Here is a 20736-nt window from a genome sequence, read left to right as displayed (position 1 = left end):
TGTCACTCATGGTTTGTGGAAGCCCTAAACGTGTGTAATCACTAAAGGGAGAATTGAAAATAGTTTCAATTCACAATCGATGTAAAATGGTTTTAATCGCCCACTACCTCGCTAAAAGGAACCTAATGGATCGTACACCGTGTAAGGTAGAGATGGACGAAATAAATGAAATGAGTAAGATTAATTGAATGGTTTAATTATTTATGGCAAGGATTAATTAATATGTTAATTAATCAAACGAATAAGTTCGTTAAAGACCACGGGATAGTTTTGGACCTTAAGGCCCAATGGGCTTCGAACGTCAAGCCCATTAACTTAAGTTGTATGACAATTTAATGAATAAAGATTCATTAAAGCCCAAAAGCCCATAAATCCCTATATGGCCGGCCATGAAGATGAATTAGGGTTGTTTGGTTATTTAGGTCACTTAAAGAAGTGACTATATAAATGACTTTATAGCCAAATATTCATTAAGTGAAATAAGGGTTTATTTTTGGGGAAAATTGGTGAGAATTGTCTCTCCATTTTCTCTCTAAAGAGGCCAACACCTTGGAGGTGATTAGCTAGTCATCTAATCCTCCAAGGTCACTCATTCATCATCCAATCTCTCCTTGGTGTAGAGACTTAGAGGTTCTCAATTTTGGGAACTTGGAGAACCTATTCTTCCATACAAATCCATGGATCTAAGAAGCAAGGAATGAAGGCCCATATCTCTTTGGGTGATTAGCCTTTGCTTATGCAAAGAGGAATCTACAAAGGTATTAATTTCAACTCACTTATTTTTGAGTTGATTATTGGTTCACCAATCTACTAGGCTTTGAATTTCATGGTCATGTTTTGTTTTTGAGTACATACAAGCATGATTCCGCCTTTAATTGTTAATTGCATGCTATATGATGTTGCTCAAATGAACATGTTTTACAAAATAATTCCTTCAAGAAGGTGGTCCTCTCCCTAGCCTATAAATACATCCACCCTTCACCATAACAAAGAGGGGGGGTGATCCATCCAAAGACACTACATTCACATCTCACAACTCCATACACTTACACTTTCATTCCTTGGCCGTGAGCACCATCCATTCATCCATTCATTTCCCATATATCTCAAAACACAACTCCATACACTCCCTTCCCTTGGCCGAGACATTCACCAATCCTAAATACATTCATAACCTTTCCATATATCCATACACATCCTTAGACACTTGTGTTGTAACAAGGTGGTGAAAACGAAGGTCCTTGGCGTTTCAAGCTTGAAACTTTGGAGTGTTTTAGGTGTACTTCGTTCTTGCTTTCAATGTCTACTTTGTTATTTTCTTATTTTGTTGCAATTATGAGTAACTAAACCCCCCTTAACTAGGGGGGAATTTGAAACCATGTTCATGCTTGCAATATGATTTGATTACTTTCAGTTGTGATTCATAAGTTGTGAATTCAATCTACTTATCTATTTGAATTAAAACTGATTTATGTGTGTTGGTTGAGAGTGCACGCTTAATTTTCATGCATAAATCTAATGCTAGGATATAAGGGAGTTTCACCTAATCGTTATGAACTTATATTCACAAGTAGTGAAGGTTGCTCGTCACAACCATGTTAAGTAAATTCTTGGCATAAATTTCATGCAATTCATAGTTACAAGTGTTTCGTTAATGCTTATGATTTTCATAGAACTTAATGATTCTTGCTTGTATCTCTATTATGCAATTCATGTAGGGAACTTGTGGGGAATGCTTGGGTTGTTGTATGCAATCATCCAATTCAATGAAATTAGGAAAATCTGAGGGTTAATTAGTGCAATTCACAGTTAATCTGGGGCGTTGAGAATTCGTAGTTTATTGAAAAGCAACTGGAAATCGTTTTGTTTGCAAGTGTGTCATGTGTGGAGAAGAACCTCCTAGCTAGCCTTCCATCCATTCAATTTACTCAAATTCGTGCAGATTTCATTAGTTCTTTAATTTACTTGTTTTGTTTTCAAATTCGTCAGAACCAAAACCCCCTTTACCTTGTTGAGTCATATTAGTTAGAAACTGATTTAGTTTGTGTTTTTAAGTATTTCAAATCAAGTTAAAACCAAAATTCGTCCAAAAGTGTGTTAGAGTCCAAATCTGCCCAGTTTGTATTTTTAGGCAGATTTGAGTGTTTTTAGCTTATTTTGAGTTCTTTGAGTTTGTTTTGAATTCTTTGAGTCTAGTTTAGTGTTGTTAACTTTCTTTATATGTTTTTAAGTCAGTTTAGAGGTTATTAGCAAGCCCTCATAATCCTCAGTCCAGAACGATCCCTACTTACATTCTTTACTACAATTGATACAAGAGGGTTTAATTTGTATGTTAAGTAATTTTTGCATCACCCATTCTCACTTGCCTTTGGTACAAAGGCAATTGTCCTAGTTGAGCTTGAGCAAGCAATGTTCCGAGTCCAGAACTACGTGCAAAGTGAAAATGACAAACAACTTACCCTCAACTTAGATCTAGTCGAGGAACACAGAAACCAGGCAACTTAAGGAATGTCGCCTACAAGCAGCGCATCTCCAACTACTATGACTCAAGGGTTAAACCTTGTTCCCTCAAAGTGGGGACTGGGTATTGAAGAAACGTTACTCTGCGACAGAGTCCTGAGTCAAGGAACACTTAGTCCAAACTGGGATAGACCGTTTGAAGTTGTTGGCAACAGTTGCCCTGGCTCTTACAAGCTTAGAAGCTCTGATGGCAAGACCTTTGGCCATCCATGGAACGTTGATCACTTGAAGTACTATTACAAGTAAACTCACATTGTATAAGTGTTAAGCTTCATCCGTTTGGCATCCTATGTAATGAAGACTATTTGGCATGAATTCAATAAAGAGATGATTTAGACAACTCAATCCTAATCCTTTTACATTCCTAGTAATGAAACACTCAGGTTCAAAGCTTCAACATGAATGCTTCCAACATGAAACAAAGTCTAAGTATATGTCAATAAGACTATACAAATAAACGAACAGTTTCACACTATATCCTTTCAATCATACATTCCAACACATTCATACATAAGCCAACTATGCTTTGAAAGGATTCAACATACTTTGTGTCATTCGACATTTGCTACAATGTGCATAGACACCTTGCCCTTATTCTTACCAACCAGGTGATGAAATGTGAAGAAAGAACTCATCTTCATACCACCAACCAGGTGATGAAATGTACAACCTATACTCTCCTTCATGCCACCAACCAGGTGATGAAATGTACAACTCATACTCTAATATCATTTGGCAACTTGCCACTCATGCCACCAACCAGGTGAAGAAGGAACTCATCTTCATGCCACCAACCAGGTGATGAAATGTACAACCCGTACTCTCCTCCATGCCACCAACCATGTGATGAAATGTACAACCCGTACTCTAATATCATTTGGCAACTTGCCATTCATGCCACCAACCAGGTGATGAAATGTACAACCTGTCCTCTCCTTCATGCCACCAACCAGGTGATGAAATGTACAACCTGTACTCTAATATCATTTGGCAACTTGCCACTCATGCCACCAACCAGGTGAAGAAGGAACTCATCTTCATGCCACCAACCAGGTGATGAAATGTACAACCCGTACTCTAATATCATTTGGTAACTTGCCATTCATGCCACCAACCAGGTGAAAAAGGAACTCATCCTCGTGCCACCAACCAGGTGATGAAATGTGATGAAAGGTGATTAAGGAACTCACCTTCGTACCACCAACCAAGTGATGAAAGCAACTCACTATTCATTCTACCTACCAGAAGACGAGTGGTACAACTTGTACATATGAACTCCTAGCATTCACAAATAATCAAAAACCTTCAAGCTTGACAACTTAACTAAGGGAGCACTTATGCCCAACAAGAGTTATAGTCACCAACAAAGTCTTATTGCAAGCCAACAACAACTTTAGTGCATGGCATACGAATATCAAGTTATTCAGCCCTCTCGCATCTGCTTCAAACATTTATCCTCTGTAACACTGCAAACACTACAACTCGTAGAAAGCTTCACACACTCTTGATCAAGATAGTATGAAGCAAAACCAATTTATGGTGCTAACAAGAGCTTCATCAATGGAGGGTAACCACAATTCTAAAAAGCTTCACACACTCTTGATCAAGATAGTGTGAAGCAAAACCAATTTATGGTGCCAACAAGAGCTTCATCAACAAGAGCTTCATCAAAGGGTTAAACCATAATTCTCAAAAGTTTCACACACTCTTGATCAAAACAGTGTGAAACAAAACCAATTTATGGTGCCAACAAGAGCTTCATCAAATGAGTTCAACCACAATTCTCAAAAGTTTCACACACTCTTGATCAAGACAGTGTGAAGCAAAACCAATTTATGGTGCCAACAAGAGCTTCATCAATGAAGGGCAACCACAATTCTCAAAAGCTTCACACACCCTTGATCAAGACAGTGTGAAGCAAAACCAATTTATGGTGCCAACAAGAGCTTCATCAAAGAAGTTCAACCACAATTCTCAAAAGCTTCACACTCTTGATCAAGACAGTGTGAAGTAAAACCAATTTATGGTGCCAACAAAAGCTTCATCAATGAAGGACAACTACAACTCGTAGAAAGCTTCACACACTCTTGCTCAAGATTGTTCGAAGCAAATTCAATTTATATGGTTCATCCAAACCTTCGACTACTATAAGGTGTGGCTTGCATCACAATCTCTTGCTCAATAGTGTGGAAGCAAAATTTGTATATGTTGTCTCTCCCACATTTTCAAACTTCTAGTTTCCCGAAAAGAAAAAAAGGAGGGAAATTAGGAAATTCAACAAATTTCTAGTTTTCCCAAACAAAAAAAAAATTGGGAAATTCAACAAAGCTTCATCAATGGAGGACAACTACAAATTCTCAAAAGCTTCACACTATCTTGATCAAGATAGTGTGAAGCAAAATCAATTCATGGTACCCAACAAAAGCTTCAACTCTAAAGCTTCACCTACAAAGCTTCAACTCCAAAGCTTCACCTACAAAAGTTTCACCCACAATAGCTTCACCTACAAAAGCTACACCCATAAAAGCTTCACCAACAAAAGCTTCACCCACAAAAGCTTCAACTCCAAAGCTTCACCTACAAAAGCTTCACCCATAAAAGCTTCACCAACAAAAGCTTCACCCATAAAAGCTTTCCCCACCACAAAAGCTTCACCCACAAAAGCTTCACTCACAAAAGCTTCAACTCCAAAGCTTCACCTACAAAAGCTTCACCCATAAAAGCTTCACTCATAAAAGCTTCACCAACAAAAGCTTCACCCATAAAAGCTTCACCAACAAAAGCTTCACCCACAAAAGCTTCACCCACCACAAAAGCTTCCCCCACCACAAAAGCTTCCCCCACAAAAGCTTCACCCACCACAAAAGCTTCACCCACAAAAACTTCACCTACAAAAGCTTCAACACAAAAGCTTCACCTACAAAAGCTTCACACTATCTTGATCAAGATAGTGTGAAGAAAAATCAATTCATGGTACCCAGCAAAGCTTCACCTATAAAGCTTAAAATATATATATATGGGTAAAAGACTGTTTACTACCCTCATGTTTCGTGGTTTTCAACATTTAGTACATCAAGTTTTTTTCGTCCCAGAGTCATACCTAAAGTGTTTTGGGACAGTCTCATACATCCGTTAGTCAAACTGTTAAGTATGCCGTTAACTGATGACGTGGCGCCTATATGGACAATGATTGGGTGCCACGTGTCATTAAGGGATCCACGTGGAAATTAAAAATTAATTATTAAAAAAAATTTAAAAAAAAAAACAAACAAACAAAAAAAAACCCAGAATCCCTTCGTCTTCCTCACCCCCACCCGACATCCCTCCATCCCCAGAACCCCATTATCTTCCCCACCTGACACCATCTATCCCTGCTTCCTCAATTTCCTTGTTATGGTTGTCGTCTGCAAATCACCATCTACATCTTCGTCCAGCAGTTGAATACCTCGCCTCATTGTCGTTGCTCGAAGAGCAGGTGAAACAGGATGAGCTCGACCACAACGTGGCACCGAATGACGACGCATCGTTAATAAAAAGGATGTATAAGGAGAGGAACGAGGCCATTTTCGATTACTAATCTAATTTGTAGGAGTGCTACTCGGAGGTGGAAGAATCTGAAACGATGAAGCGGAGAAAATCGAGAAGCGCCGCCTGTGCGCCGATGTCGGCGGTAGCTGATGGAGTCGAAATAGGTAAGCCGGGAGTCGAATCGGGTCACCATTGGCGGCTATGGGTCAAGGACAGGTCAAAAGCATGGTGGGACGAGTGCAACCAGCCAGATTTTCTGAAATCAGAATTCAAACCGTCCTACCAGGTCTAGTCGATGACGCAGCATGTCTGTCCGTCCCTCACTCCCTCATTTCTTCTCCCTCCCTTCTCTCCTTTGCACGAACCCACTAAACCGTCCTACCAGATCCAGTTGATAACGCAGTCTGACTTGGGATGCTGCTACGAGCTATCTCGTCCTCTACATCCAAATCCTGGACCCACCGCCTCTTCTCTGCCCTTCCGTCTCTTCTTCTTCCCTTCTTCTTCCTTTTTTCCTTTTGATTTTCCTTTTTTATTTCCGTTTTATTTTCATCTCGAAAGAGACCCCAATTTTTCTGGGTTCACAAAAGAAACCCAATATTAGTTGATCTGAATATTTTTTTTCTTTTAACTTTATAATTTTCTGGAAAATTGGGAGGATTTGGGTCTCCTCCACCCGCTTCGAGTTTGCCTTTTTTGGTCCAATTCGAAATGGCCTAGAGGAGGAAGAATTTGATTTAATGGTTTATGCCCCAGATCTCGTCAAGATTATTGAAACCTCAATCCACACTTTTCAGCTTTTCCTAAAGATGGAAGTCACTTGTTTCTTAATTTGCTTTAATTAAACTTCTTGTTTCGTTATTTGAGAATTGTGATAGATGTAGAGAGATTGAGTAGCGAGAGAGAGGTGGGTAAGATGGATTAAAGAACAATTCTAATTTAACTTCTTCTCTTTTCGTGGAATAGGGGTCGCGAGAGAGGCTTTTTCTGGGTTTTTCTCCTGGGTTCACAAAGAGAAGATCCATACTTGAAAATACCAAATTCTTGTTGAAATAGAATTTCTTTGGGTGGGATTTTGTTGGGTTGGGTGTGCGGAGATGATGGGTACGGGTTGTAGAGGAGAGAAGGGAGGGTGGTGCAGGTGTAGAAAAGAGAATGGAGGGAAGGGGTGCGGGTTGCAGAAGAGAGAAAGGAGGGAGAGGGTGCGAGGGATGAGGGAGGAGATAGATGTTTGTTCTTTTCTTTTTTTTTTTTCTTTTTTTTTTTGTATTTTTAATTTTTTAATTTTTTTAATATTGAAGTGGGCCCAAATTGACACGTGGTGCCCAATAATTGTCCACGTGGGCGCCACGTCATCAATTAACAGAAGTTCTAACAGAAAACTTAATGGATGTATGAGACTATCCCAAAATTAACACTTTAGGTATGACTCTGGGATGAAAAAAAATTGATGTACTAAATGTTGAAAACCACGAAACTTGAGGGTAGTAAACAGTCTTTTACCCTATATATATATTTTTTTTTTTCGGAAATTCGAAAATTCAAAAATTCAAAAATTCGAAATTTCAAAAAATAAAAAATCGAAAATTCAAAAAAAAAAATTGTGTAGGCCTCCTCTTCTTTGGGCCTAACAACTTTCATAACAAATATATATGAATGAGGAGTTTTGGGCTACCACTTAGAAAGGAAAACAGTGAAGTTTTGTTCCCTTGGAAACTTGGCTACTAGCAAGACACCTCATTCGTCAACTCCCTCGACCGGAAACTTGGGGGACTCCTACCATATGCTACTGCACCTTGATACTCGGAAGTCTCACGACCACTCAGTGACTTGTATTTTTTCAAGTCTCCAACCGAGAAGTTTTCCTCACTCAGGAAATTAAGGGAGCACTACATCAACCTACATGCTTCACTCACAAAGCTTCAACATACAAGCTTCAACAAATGGAAAAATTCAAAGAACTTAGTGAAGAAGGCCTTGGTGTATTTAACACAATATGTTGAAATGAAGCAAAGCTTGTTTATTGATATCTCCGATAAGTTACAAATATGTATATATACATGAATCAAAATAAACAAACAAGAGGGAGCCTTCACAAAGGTTGCTCAAGAGAAGTCTTAGCAGTCAGCAGAGCCCTAGAAAGAGAAAGCACTAGAGGGTGATTATTCGAAGCCTCAGTGCTAGGCAGAACCCTAGAAGGAGGAGGCACCGAAGGTTGATCATTTGGAGCTTTATTACGTTGTACAGCCCTAGAAGACGAAGGCAATAAATGCCTTTGGTACAAACCCACAAACCTCTGATGATCAAGTAAAATCTGACCATCAGATTCCTGCAACTGGTCGAGCTTCCTCTTCATGTTTGTAACATAGTCATCTACGAGCCTGTGCAACTGTTTATTCTCATGCTTAAGCCCTCTGATCTCCTGTTTGAGACTTATCACTTCAGCCGCCAATGATTCAACTTGGCGGATTCGAGCAAATAGGCGTTGGGCCATATTAGACACAAAACCTGCACACTGAACACTGAGAGCCAGAGAATCCTTAGCAGCCAACTCATCAGACCATTTGGAAAGTAGTCTGTTATTTTTTGGAGTGAGAAGGTTCCTGGCCACCACCGCAGCGGTCATATCATTCTTTATCACAGAGTCCCCAACAATAAGAGGACCAGTAGAGGATAAGAAGGATGGGCGCCATATGTTGTCTTGAGAAGGCATGGCTGCCTCTTCACCAAAGTTCAAGTCAAAACGACGGTCGGATGGGCCAGACATTCACATAAATGATGAAGGAGAAATGAGGTGCAATAAATCTCTGAAGTAAGGGGAAAATTCCTACAAGCAATAACTCTCTGAATGTACTTCTTGCACACAATTGGTGCTCTTATAAAAGAAAGGGCAACAGGGTCGTTGGTTCAAAAATCGAAAAGGCACCACTCTCCGGATTCCGAAGAGGCACCACTTTCCACACGCAATATCAGCTCCTCGGGTACCACAGATAACTTTGCCAAAGATCTCTAACAAAGTTTAGACACATAAATTTTGAATGTCCAGCTACCCTACTATTACCCATAAGGGTAAAGGAACAGCACCACTGCTTGATAACTAGAAAGTCCCAATGTGTGTTAACCTCCGTGCTCTGTGGCAAGGCAGATTGGCAAAAATGCCCAACCTTTACTCACATTCGAGAAAACACTCCCAACAAGATTGCTTGCTCAAAAATCGAAGAGGCACCGTCTTCCGAATCTCGAAAGCCAAACTCCCAACAGGATTACTTTGTCAAAAATTGAAGAGACACTGCTCTCCGAATCTTGAGAGCCAGACTCCCAACAAGATTACTTTCTCAAAAATCAAAGAGACACTGCTCTCCGAATCTCAAGAGTCAGACTCCCAACAGGATTGCTTTCTCAAAATTGAAGAGGCACCGTTTTCTGAATCTCGAGAGCCAGATTCTCGACAGGATTGCTTGTTCGAAAACCGAAGAGGCACCGCTCTCCGAACTTTCTAAAGCCAGATTTTCTTGGATAAAGCTTGTATGCAATCTTCACATGCAACATCAGCTTTCCAGATACCACAGAGCACTTTTTCAAAGTACTCTGACAAAATTAAAACACGTGAAACTTGCAGCTCCCACTACATTGCTATGACCAAGAAGGGTAAAGGAATAGCACTACTACTTGTTGTTAGGGAGACTCCTATATATGTCGACCTTCATCCTCCACAGCCAGGCAGACCTGCAAATAAAAAAAATGCTCAACTTTTCTTCACATCCAAGAGGGCACTCTCAGTAGAGTCTCTCGAAATACTCAGCTTCTTTTCCTCCTAATAATACCTCTGCAAACAAGCCACACCAGAGCAAGAGTATCTCATATCATCAGGGTTAAAAGAAAAAGTATCCCATATCATGCTTTTTCCCTGTCTTTTCCTTTGGCCTTGTTCTTACCTGCAAAATAAGGAGAAAGAGAGCAATCAGTCAACACTTGGAATCAAGCTTCCAGTCAAGAACTGACTGCCTGGAACCCCTAGCCTGATTACTTACCTGGCATTCCTCTCGAGTACACATCTTCAACATCTTATGCTTCCAGATAAGATATTACATCTGCTTGAGGAACAAATAGGGCAAGTGAGAAGGATACAAGGAAGCATGTGGAGACAACTTTAACAGAACAGGTGTCGATACATCCACTACTTTGTCAACAACAAAAGTATCCCATATCATCAGGGTCGAACGTACTCTAGATTTGATGGACTTGTTTTAACCCTCAAATTCTTGAGTCGGCCTTATACTCTGGAGGAAACCAGAAAACCCTTCAGCCCAGTTTAAGAATAAGCCTGTGGAAAGTTACTTCTTCAAAAGCAAAAGTATCTCATATCATCTCTTCTCCATTTCTTCTCCTTATCCTTGTTGTTGTTTACGACACAAGGAGAAGGAGAACAATCAACCAGAAGCCGAAGTCGAACCTCTGATCCAGGTTACTTGCTTGGAAATCTGATTGCTTACCTTGTCTGTTACCTCATTCGGCAAATCTCCTAGCTCGGCGACTTAGGGGACTCCTACTACATGGTTTGTATCGCGCTTGACCAAGCTTGAAACTACAAATAAGCTTCAAGTGAAATTGATACATTACCTTGTGCATCTCCACCGGTTAAAGATACCACCCCTGGATGGAGGAAAAGTACTTCCAGAGAAGATGCCACATTTACAGATGAGACAGATAAGGCAAGTGAAAATGATACCACACTTCGGTACTTAGAAGTTTCGTGATTACTCAATGGCTTGGATCTTACAAGTCCCCAACCGAGGAGCTTCCCTTACTCGGGAACTTAGAGGAGCACTATTTGTACCATACTTGACCAATCCCGAAACTACTGAGCACCGGTCAACGTTATACCGTCAAGGACCCAGAAAAGTTTCCCTCCAACCAGGAGGCCAATCACAGCGCGACACGTGTCGACATCAGAAGCCAATCATAGCGCGACACGTGTCAACATCAGAAGCCAATCACAACACAACACGTGTCAATGTCAGAATGAAACTAGAAACTCTTTTCTATAAATAGAGATCATTCTCTTACAATATTTCCTAATGTCATTTGTACTAAATCATACACTAGTACTCACTAAAGGAGAGCTTGAACCTATGTACTTGTGTAAACCCTTCACAATTAATGAGAACTCCTTTACTCCGTGGACGTAGCCAATCTGGGTGAACCACGTACATCTTGTGCTTGCTTCCTTGTCCCTATCCATTTACTTACTTATTCACACTAGTGACCGGAGCAATCTAGTGAAGGTCACAAACTTAACACTTTTTGTTGTACCAAAGTCCTCAATGATTTTGTGCATCAACAATATAGAAGAGGGAGAAATTGACTAAATTTTGTTTCACAATTACTTCATACAACTTTTGGGTTTATTCTCCCCTTCCCCAAATATGAAAAAGCTCACTTCTTTAATCCCACTAATCTACAAATATTCAAAGGAAGAGAGCAAACAACAAATGGGTTTTCTTATTTTTGGTCAATAACAAATGTGTTTTGGTAGTGTTGACCCCTTCTGTCCAAAATGTTCGTGAAGAGAGAGAGAGAAAGAGAGAGAAAAAGAGAGAGAGAGAGAGAGGGGAAGGGAAAAAGAAGGATAGTAGGTTTTGTTCCCAACAGGCACCGTGTCTGCACCAGCAGTTAATGACTGGGCTTTGTTCACACCCTCGATGCAAGTCTAGTGGTGGTGGTCTCGAGCCTCGATTGTTTGCCGTGTTGTTAGAAAATGGCCAGAAAACTCGCGACCTGCTTGAGTTTTGATCCCAACGATTATGGATATTCGTGACAAGGCTTGGTGTTTTGGACTCATCAAGACGAGATGAAATTGATGGTGGCTTCATTTTTTTACGGTGTTAGTCGAGATTGTGCACCGTGGGTGCACATTGAGAACGAGAAAGATAGTGCTAGAGGGAGAAAGTGAGAGAAGAGAGAGAGAGTAGAGAGAGGTAGAGGAATAAAAAAAGGGAGGAAATAACTCATTTATATATGAAGGCAATGAAGTCATTTCAAGGTGTAGGAAAACTCTTATTTCTGTCCGATTATTGTGAATGACGTGTGCATCCAATTTCTTGATGGGATTTTTATCACCTGCAAAAGTAGGGATAAAAACACTTAAAAATACTTGCAAGAGTAGAAGGTAATTGTAGTATAATCGGCTCTAGCAAGGTCATTCTCCACAGGGATTGAATGAATAATTTATGTTAAATCAAATCTTAATTCATTATTTAAAACAAAGTTTGAGAAAATGTTGATTTTGTGATTTAAAATAATAAATACAAATTTAATAGAAATAATTAAATAAATCAACAAAACAAAATAAACTAAAAGAAAACGGTTTTTGAAAATTAAATTGTGAAAGCACTAGGGTTATGCCGTCACCTTAACAATCATACGTAGTTCTTCCAATTACTTATGACTTACACATGCATATTTTGAAGGTTAGGTTTTCCTAATATATGCCTACTTGGACCCCCAACATAGAGCGTATATCAAACATGCAATCCGTCTGTGGTATTCAGATCAAATCTAAACATGCATGACTCGTTCAGTTTTGTGAAACCTTTTGAAAAACCATACAATCCTTAAGACGTGGTATTCATCCTAAGTGAACTTCACATATTAACCACAAGAAGCCTTCGTCAATTTCAGGGACCGACTTCCGACCAAAATTGCAGCAAATTATTTTTCTAAATATCCTAATGGTGATCAAACATTAAGACAAGTAGATAGTTTAAACACGATGATTAATATATTCAAATATGCATGCATAATATCATAAGTAAATTGAAAAAAAAAACTACATATTCTTGCTAAGGCTCGTGGCCTCATCCTAACAAAAGGAAATTAGTTACGCACAATCATAAAACAAAAGGAATTTTATTCAAATAGAAAAATGATAGAAAACACCTTGAAATATAAATCGTCAAAGCCTAGCAAAGTTATCCAAAATTTATGCGTTCTTCTCCCCTCCTCTTGTTCATCATAGCTTTTTCCCATAGTTTAATGCTTAAATCTAAAATCATTGATTTGTTAATTCATGTGCAGCTCGATTGATTCCAACAATTTAGAAAGTTTGCCTTCCACCGAAAGCTCTTGTGGTACATTAGGCTGCTCAATATGCTTTTCCAAACTTGGAGTGTAGAACTCTGAATAGGAATGGTTCCAATGCCTATTTTAGTCGATTCTCATATTGACATGCTTATGGACAAACTCAGGAAAATATTCTCTTTCAGGACACTGCAAAATATCAAGGGTCTTCATACAGCAAAGTGCACAAATTCTAGGTTTAAATCCATAAAATCCCCATTCTGCAAATCTAACCCTTAAAGGCAGTCCTCCTGGTTGTATATTGAATCCAAGAGAAGGTACAAATTCCATCGTTGCACTGCTCTCAAAACTAGCAAGTTGTAACCTAAAAAATATAATAAAATAAAAAGTTATGTACAAAAATAATTAATTAAGAATATGATAAACACAAATTATTTAAAACAATGTGTGCACAGCGTGTGGATATTTGAAAAATTCTATTTTCTGTCCCAAGATTAAGAAAATTGCATATTTTTGTCTATTTCCCAAGAAATTAACCAACATGTTGTTGTAGGAAACATTGAATTTTCATGATGAGAACTGATAGAAGACATGGAAAATAAAATGGTATAATGAATATAAATTAAAATGAAAAGATAGTATAAATAGGTAGGGTTTACATCTCCAAGTGCAAGGAGAGACCTGAAAATCCTTTAAATTTATTTCTAGTACAAACCTACAACGTAGACAACTAGAAAAATAAAGCAACAAAATCTTAAACAAAAGCAAAGCATGAGTTCTCAACACAAATTTCAATATTATAATTCGAACAATGTCTCTAGCTTTTCTGTCTTACAAATACTATAGGCTTAGAACTTAAATAAGAAACATAAAAAGACAAATAAAATAAAGGCTTACAATAAAACTCCTTATAAACTAAAAGATTTTAAGTAATGTTATTAAATTAGAGTTAATACTGAAAATCCCATGAGCCAGAAATTTTAAATAGCATCCATGCAATATAAATCTAAAAATGCTTGTATTTTTAGTTGTGACGGGAACACAAGTGGTACACCACGTGTTTTAATAGGATTTGTGAGAAATTTTATTTTTTAAGTTATTAATATTTTAGCTCATATCCCACTATTTGTACAATAACACGTGGTGTACCACTTCGTGAACCGGTCATACTGAAAAATCTCTCGTATTTTATTATAACTAGCTGCCACTAATTTCATATAATAATGAGTTTAGTTGATGGTCTGCATCAAGAACTAAATTGTTTAATGATCCTAGACTTGTGGGTTTATTAGTATTGACTTACTTGATTTGAAAACCTCAATTGAAGCAAATATATTGTAATCTTCCAAACTCATCCTGGATTGAGATTGGTTCTCTGATATAGTGTTTATTATTATTTTTTTAATGATTATTGCTATTTTGTTAAAAAATAACTTTTATTTTATACTTCACAGCATTTTTTATATCAGTTTTTTTTTTCTATCGCATGTTGTCGGTGGAGCGTTTACTATTATGAACCCGAGTACTAATGGTGTGCTCAAACTTAATTAATCTCAACATGAGGTAATGATAAATCCTTCACCACTTAACTTATTCTATATACAACTAATCACTTTAATATTTTATTTCATTACAAGTCCATGCTACAACAAATTGATCTTCACTTCCGCACAGTACATGTACATTAATGGAAAATTTTATGCTTGAAAATTTTTATTCGATGCGTTCAATGATATAATTGGTCATTGCTCTTATAATTATATTGTTTAATCACATCTTAGGACCAACTAAGTACTGGTTTGATACTGATGTTCTTTAAAAAAAAAAAAACGAGTATCAAAAAAAGGTAGGAGCTTGTTTGTATTTGGTAAACATTCAACTTCAGTTTTTTTTTTTCACAGTTGCACAAACCTAATTTGCAAGAGGTGCTAAGCCCTTTAATGAAACTTTCAAACACCCAAAATGACCTTAAACAATTAAATAATTACAGATAATACCAACTGGAAAACACCGTCGACTTCAATTGGGAGGTCGTCCTCATCGATCCCGCCACAACGCTGTTCACTCCCAGTTTCAACAATCACCATTATTGACCTTAAATTCCATACCCTAGGACATTGTTTCTACCTCTGTCCTTCCTCTCATCTCTTGTTCGTCCTCTCTCACTCCCATGCCGACAAAATCGCACTGAGAAATACCACCATCTTTTCCGGCGAGGACCAGATTCGGTTTTGGCATCGTAGATTTGCCCAGATTTGCTAGATTGCACCGCTTACAGGCGACTGATCTTCGTATTTCTGCAAATTAGAAGCGCCCAGATTGCCCAGACGGACACCAAAACTCAATTATTCCAAATACCCAAAATTAAATACAGGAAAGTACTTCGTATGATCAAATTCACACTATACAGGTTCAAAAAGAAAAAATGATTAGTCCTAAAAGAAGAAAGCATCCTGGAGTGTTGGCCCTGCCTGATGTATATAATGAACTCCTTGAGCAGCTAGACCATGTATGTACTACAAATCAGATGATAGGTGAGAGAGATTGAGGAACGGAGTAGAAAATAAAAAAGAAGAAGACGGAGCAAAAAAAATAAAAATTGAGAAAATTGGGGTTGTGGATGAGACTTTTAGAGAGATGTTTTTGGTTTTTGGTTTTTGGAAAGTCTGGTTTAATAGTGGGGTAGTGGGAGAGATTGAGGAACGGAGTAGAAAATAAAAAAGAAGAAGACGGAGCAAAAAAAATAAAAAATGAGAAAATTGGGGTTGTGGATGAGACTTTTAGAGAGATGTTTTTGGTTTTTGGAAAGTCTGGTTTAATAGTGGGGTAGCGGGAGAGACTACTCGATGTAGATAGAGAAAATTAAATTAATGGTACATCTAGTATTATATCATTTTTGGTCATTTCACAATCACAATTGTTTTACATAAAAGTTTATCAAACACTATAATACTGTCTTTTTTTTTCCATAAACACTTTTACAAAAAAGTTTACCAAACACTCTGCTACTTTATTTCACACGTGCTTATTCTCACAGCACAGCAGAAACAGTTTTTTTTTTTCAAAGCACAGCAATACCAAACCAGCCCTAGGTCGAGGAATGAAGAAATTTTTCAGTGTGCCATTTTAAGTGTGTCAAGAATACAATTCGATACAGATTATATCATAATATAATTGGTTGAAATTTTTTAAAAATTTTCAGTAATTACATTATTATTTTTTGTGTCCAAAACGTATTATTGGCACACTAAATATCTATTCAAGAACAGAAAATTGTTCAATAACGAAAATACGGCCTTGCACAATGAAAGGTGGCTAGAGAGAAAAGGAGAGGGAGCCGTCCAGGTTGGAGGAAGAGAACAAAAGTGGGACCTATCCGCCGCAGCAGCATCTCCCACTTGCCCATCCATCCCTCGTTTTTTGTTTTTAATAACAATTTAATTTGTCTTTTCCCCTCACGTTCCAAGTTAAATCAACCTGGTCAAGTTTCCAAATTAACCATGGTTACTTGTTGCAGACAGAAACCCTAACCATGGCCAACATCTTCAGACTTGAGCTGCGGTGCGATCCGCCATCTAACCCCACCCACACACTACCTTCCCCCATCTAAGGTACTTTCTTTTCCTCAAATGTTTATGCATGATGTATCATCAGATCACTCAAACCTTTGAAATACACTACCTTCCCCACGCTCCCTTTTTTCTTATTTTGTCACAAACTCACCCCATCCACAAGTTAAGTATCTTTCTTGCTACCACATCTTTTTCGATCCATCTTCATACACATTTTATTTTCTCATGTACTATTAAGTAGTAAGTCCCTATATTTTTGCCCAAACTAATGATAAGACAAGACAAGAAACATGTTTTATGTCCATCACATTTTGGTAAAATTTTATGTTGTAACTTGAAAAGCAAAAAGTCTTAATTTGACTCTGCAAATGACAAGTTTGAACTAAATTATTGTTGGTCTGTTGAGAGACTTAGCTCAATCCAGTTCTCTAAATCGTTGTATGACAAACTATTAGTCTTTGTAATTTGAAAAGTAGGTCCAACCAAGATATTGCTATCATGAGAAATGCTAAGAAGACTCTCTCAAACTCAGAAGTGGGAATCTATATGGACTCTCTATCACCTCATGTTTTTGACACCTAGTTTATAATGTTAGTACTAGAATTAACGTTGAACTGTGAGATGACAAAGAGGTCACGTAAAGTCCCACTTTGAGAGTCTCCTTAGCATTTCTCTTGTTAACCTTGTATTATAGTTGCTTCAACATTGTTTCATGTTTCACTTATTCCTTCTCTTGTTAACATTGTATTATAGTCGCCTTCACATTGTTTCATGTTTCATTTATTTCTTATTTGGACTATATTAATTTTTTATGAGGCTATATTAATTCTCTTGTTAACAAACTATACTAGCATACTAATTCGTGGATTAACTCAAACCCTAACCTCTGTTGATAATAAAAAAAAAAAATTTAAAAAGCTTTTAGCCTCCTATTTCAGACCCCAAGCAAACATCTAAAATACATTAACTTGTAAATATTAATAAACTCTAAAACTCGAATGAAAAAAATTCTATGAGACTAACGGAATACTAGGGTCTAGTAATTTTTTTATCTGTTTTCAAGTGCGAATTCTTAAATTTAACTTTTATAAATGAAGAGTTTCATACCGAGTTATAATAACTGATACATTGTGCAACGTATCAATTTTTTTGAAGATTAGTTCAAAAAAAAAAAAAATTTTGAAGATAGCGTCTACTCTACTCTCTAAGGTCGAGAGTCATAGTTGCAACCATACCCTCTTCCGCAGAATAGGAAATCAATATTAAAACTTTCCTCAAATCAATATTTTAGTAGTATATTTAAGCTTTTAGTGTGAGAGAAATGACCGCGTTTTGAGTCCTTGTCGCCCCCAACCCCAACCTCTCATCCCTCCTCTTCTTCCCCTTCCCTTTCTCTGCACTCGATCTTCCTGGTTCTTGTTGTCGTTGTTGCTTTTGTTTTCTTTGAAAACATCGAGTACTGGAGCAGACCCTCTCTTTATATATCTCCCTTCTTTTTTCCGTTCTTTTTTTTTCTATATATAAAATTTTCCCACTTCCATAAAATAAACAAAAGCTGAAAAACCACAATCAGTTTTAAATTTGCTTCCCAGTTTCATAAATTAATTTTATATAAAAAAATATTTTTAATATTTTCCTCCTTGTTTTCTGTTTTTCTTTTGATGTGCCCATGGCTGGTTTGGATTTAGGCTCAGCTTCTCGCTACGTTCACCAGCTTCACAGGCAAGACTTGCAACTCCAACAACAACATCAACAGCAAACCGATTCTGAAGACGATGCAGTAGCCAACAGGTCAACGGGCCGGTTCTCATCAGGAGATGATCATCAGGGTGGCCTCAACCTCGGAGGCATCAACGGTGGGTCAGGAGAGATCGTGGCCCGCCGGCCTCGAGGCCGTCCACCAGGATCCAAAAACAAGCCAAAACCACCGGTCATCATCACAAGAGAGAGTGCAAACACTCTTAGAGCACATATTCTGGAGGTAGGCAACGGCTGCGACGTCTTTGATTGCGTCGCCACGTACGCTCGGCGCCGCCAGCGTGGGATCTGTATTTTGAGCGGCAGTGGCACCGTTACTAATGTGACCTTGCGGCAGCCGGCCGCAGTAGGGGCCGTAGTAAGCCTTCATGGAAGGTTTGAGATTTTATCCCTTTCAGGGTCATTTTTACCACCGCCCGCCCCGCCCGGGGCCACAAGCTTGACCATATTCTTGGCCGGCGGGCAGGGACAGGTTGTCGGGGGAAGCGTTGTTGGGGAGTTGACCACGGCAGGGCCTGTTATTGTGATCGCCTCATCGTTTACTAATGTTGCTTACGAGAGGCTGCCTTTGGATGAAGAGGAGCAGTTGCAGGTACAGGATCCCCAGGGATCCGGGGGTACTGGTGGCGGTGGTGGTGGAGTTGGTGGTGTTAGTGTTGGGAACAATCCTTTTCCAGACCCGTCTTCGGGGCTTCCATTCTTCAATTTGCCGTTGAATATGCAAAATGTTCAGTTGCCATTCGATGGGTGGGCTGGAGATGGAAATAACTCAGGGGATCGTCCACCATTCTGATTTTCTGAAGGATCATCGGCGATGTTTAATTTTAGAACCTTAATTAATTTAGATTCGAAGCTGCTTCTGCGTGCGTTGTGGAGGGCTAAGTGCATATTGGATGAGAAGAGCTTTGTTGGAGATAAAAGGTCAGCAAATCGTTAACATCACGCCCATGTTTTGCAACTTAATTTGTTCCTGTTGGTTCAAGCTAGTACCACTTCCCATGTTTAAATTTTATTTATTTTTCTTTTCTGAACCCCATATGTTCTTCTTCTTCTTCTTCTTCTTCTTCAGCTTCTTTTTTCTTATGTCTTTTGTTTCAATGAATTTTCGATCGGTCTCTTGGATTCATGGAAATAGTCTTCTGAGTTAATCATGATTGTGGGAATTCACTACTCTTACTTTCCTTTATTTGGAATGGTTTGAGGTTTCAGCTTTAAACGGCTAGCTACCTGGCTATTATTTTTCTACGTTCAGAAAGTAGCAGAAGTCCCTGAATTTAGGGGGTTACTAATAGATCCACCAGATTTTTTTCGTGCCCTTTATTTATTTTATGCTTATTTTAGCAGGATTATCTTTGGAACACTTACACACACACACACTTTGTCACCTTCAACAGATCGCATAGTTTTCTATCATTCTAATTTCTATGACTACATTATAAGACTGTCTGAAGTAAATCTTGTAGGATATGTGACTTGGTATCTGTTTTTCTTTTTCATTGTTTTCATGAAACATTAATAAGAAATAAGGTAATTTAGCCAAAGCTCAATAAAACCTTTACTATTAAGTCATGACATATTTTTGCTTTGGACTTAATCACAATAAAAACTTTACTAGTAAGTCATATATCAATGACATATTTTTTTTTTGGACTTAATCAATTATTTATTTTTATTAATTAGGCATAAGTCAATGATGAATGTCACATAGGGTTTAAGTCATTATAAATAGTTATAATTTGACTATTCTCTCCCTATAAATGTTATATGGGCTTAAGCTATTATAAATATGGATTTAGATCATCTCCAGATCAATTTGTGGAGATCCTTCGGGTCGATGGATCTCATCCATTGGTACAAATCCAACGGCCAAAATCTCTTATCCTTCCTCTTTTCCCCTCAACTCTTCTCTTTCTCCCTCACTTCGAAGCTCTCAACCTCGCACCACCAACTCCTCAAATTCCAAATTAAATTCAACCCCACCTCAAAATCAGCCCCAACATTACCCCAACCCACCCAACCCACAACCACCAATTGCAAGTCTCTCAACTTACCCTCTCCAAAATCAGCCCCACCACCACCACATCCCTCAGTTGCAAGTCCCTTAACCTTAAAATCACATCCGATGTTAATGAAACAATAAAGAGATGGGTCGTGCAAACCAATGTCTTTTGGTTGCAGAGATCTTTTTCATAACTATGGAAGAATTAGAGAGAGAGAAATCACAAAATGAAGAAGAAGAAAGAGATGACAAATAAAAAAACTAAAACAGTAAGGGATA

General features: G+C 38.2%; 1 protein-coding gene across 1 annotated transcript; it reads left to right on the top strand.

Moving 5' to 3' along the window:
• The first annotated feature begins 17857 nt into the window (after nucleotides 1–17857).
• On the top strand, nucleotides 17858–19829 carry LOC126606673 (AT-hook motif nuclear-localized protein 23-like). The gene has a single exon (XM_050274048.1). It carries the CDS (start codon nucleotides 18370–18372, stop codon nucleotides 19249–19251), a length of 882 nt encoding a protein of 293 aa, XP_050130005.1. The 5' UTR covers nucleotides 17858–18369; the 3' UTR covers nucleotides 19252–19829.
• The last annotated feature ends 907 nt before the right edge of the window (nucleotides 19830–20736 follow it).

The sequence above is a fragment of the Malus sylvestris genome, chromosome 16 (assembly GCF_916048215.2).
Source record: "Malus sylvestris chromosome 16, drMalSylv7.2, whole genome shotgun sequence".
NCBI classification, from domain to species: domain Eukaryota; kingdom Viridiplantae; phylum Streptophyta; class Magnoliopsida; order Rosales; family Rosaceae; genus Malus; species Malus sylvestris.
The sequence above is the reverse complement of the archived record's forward strand: the minus strand, read 5'-3'. Positions and strand labels throughout refer to the sequence as shown.

Coding starts and splice junctions, on each gene's coding strand:
- LOC126606673 (XM_050274048.1), top strand. CDS start 18,370: ATGGCTGGTTTGGATTTAGGCTCAGCTTCTCGCTACGTTCACCAGCTT.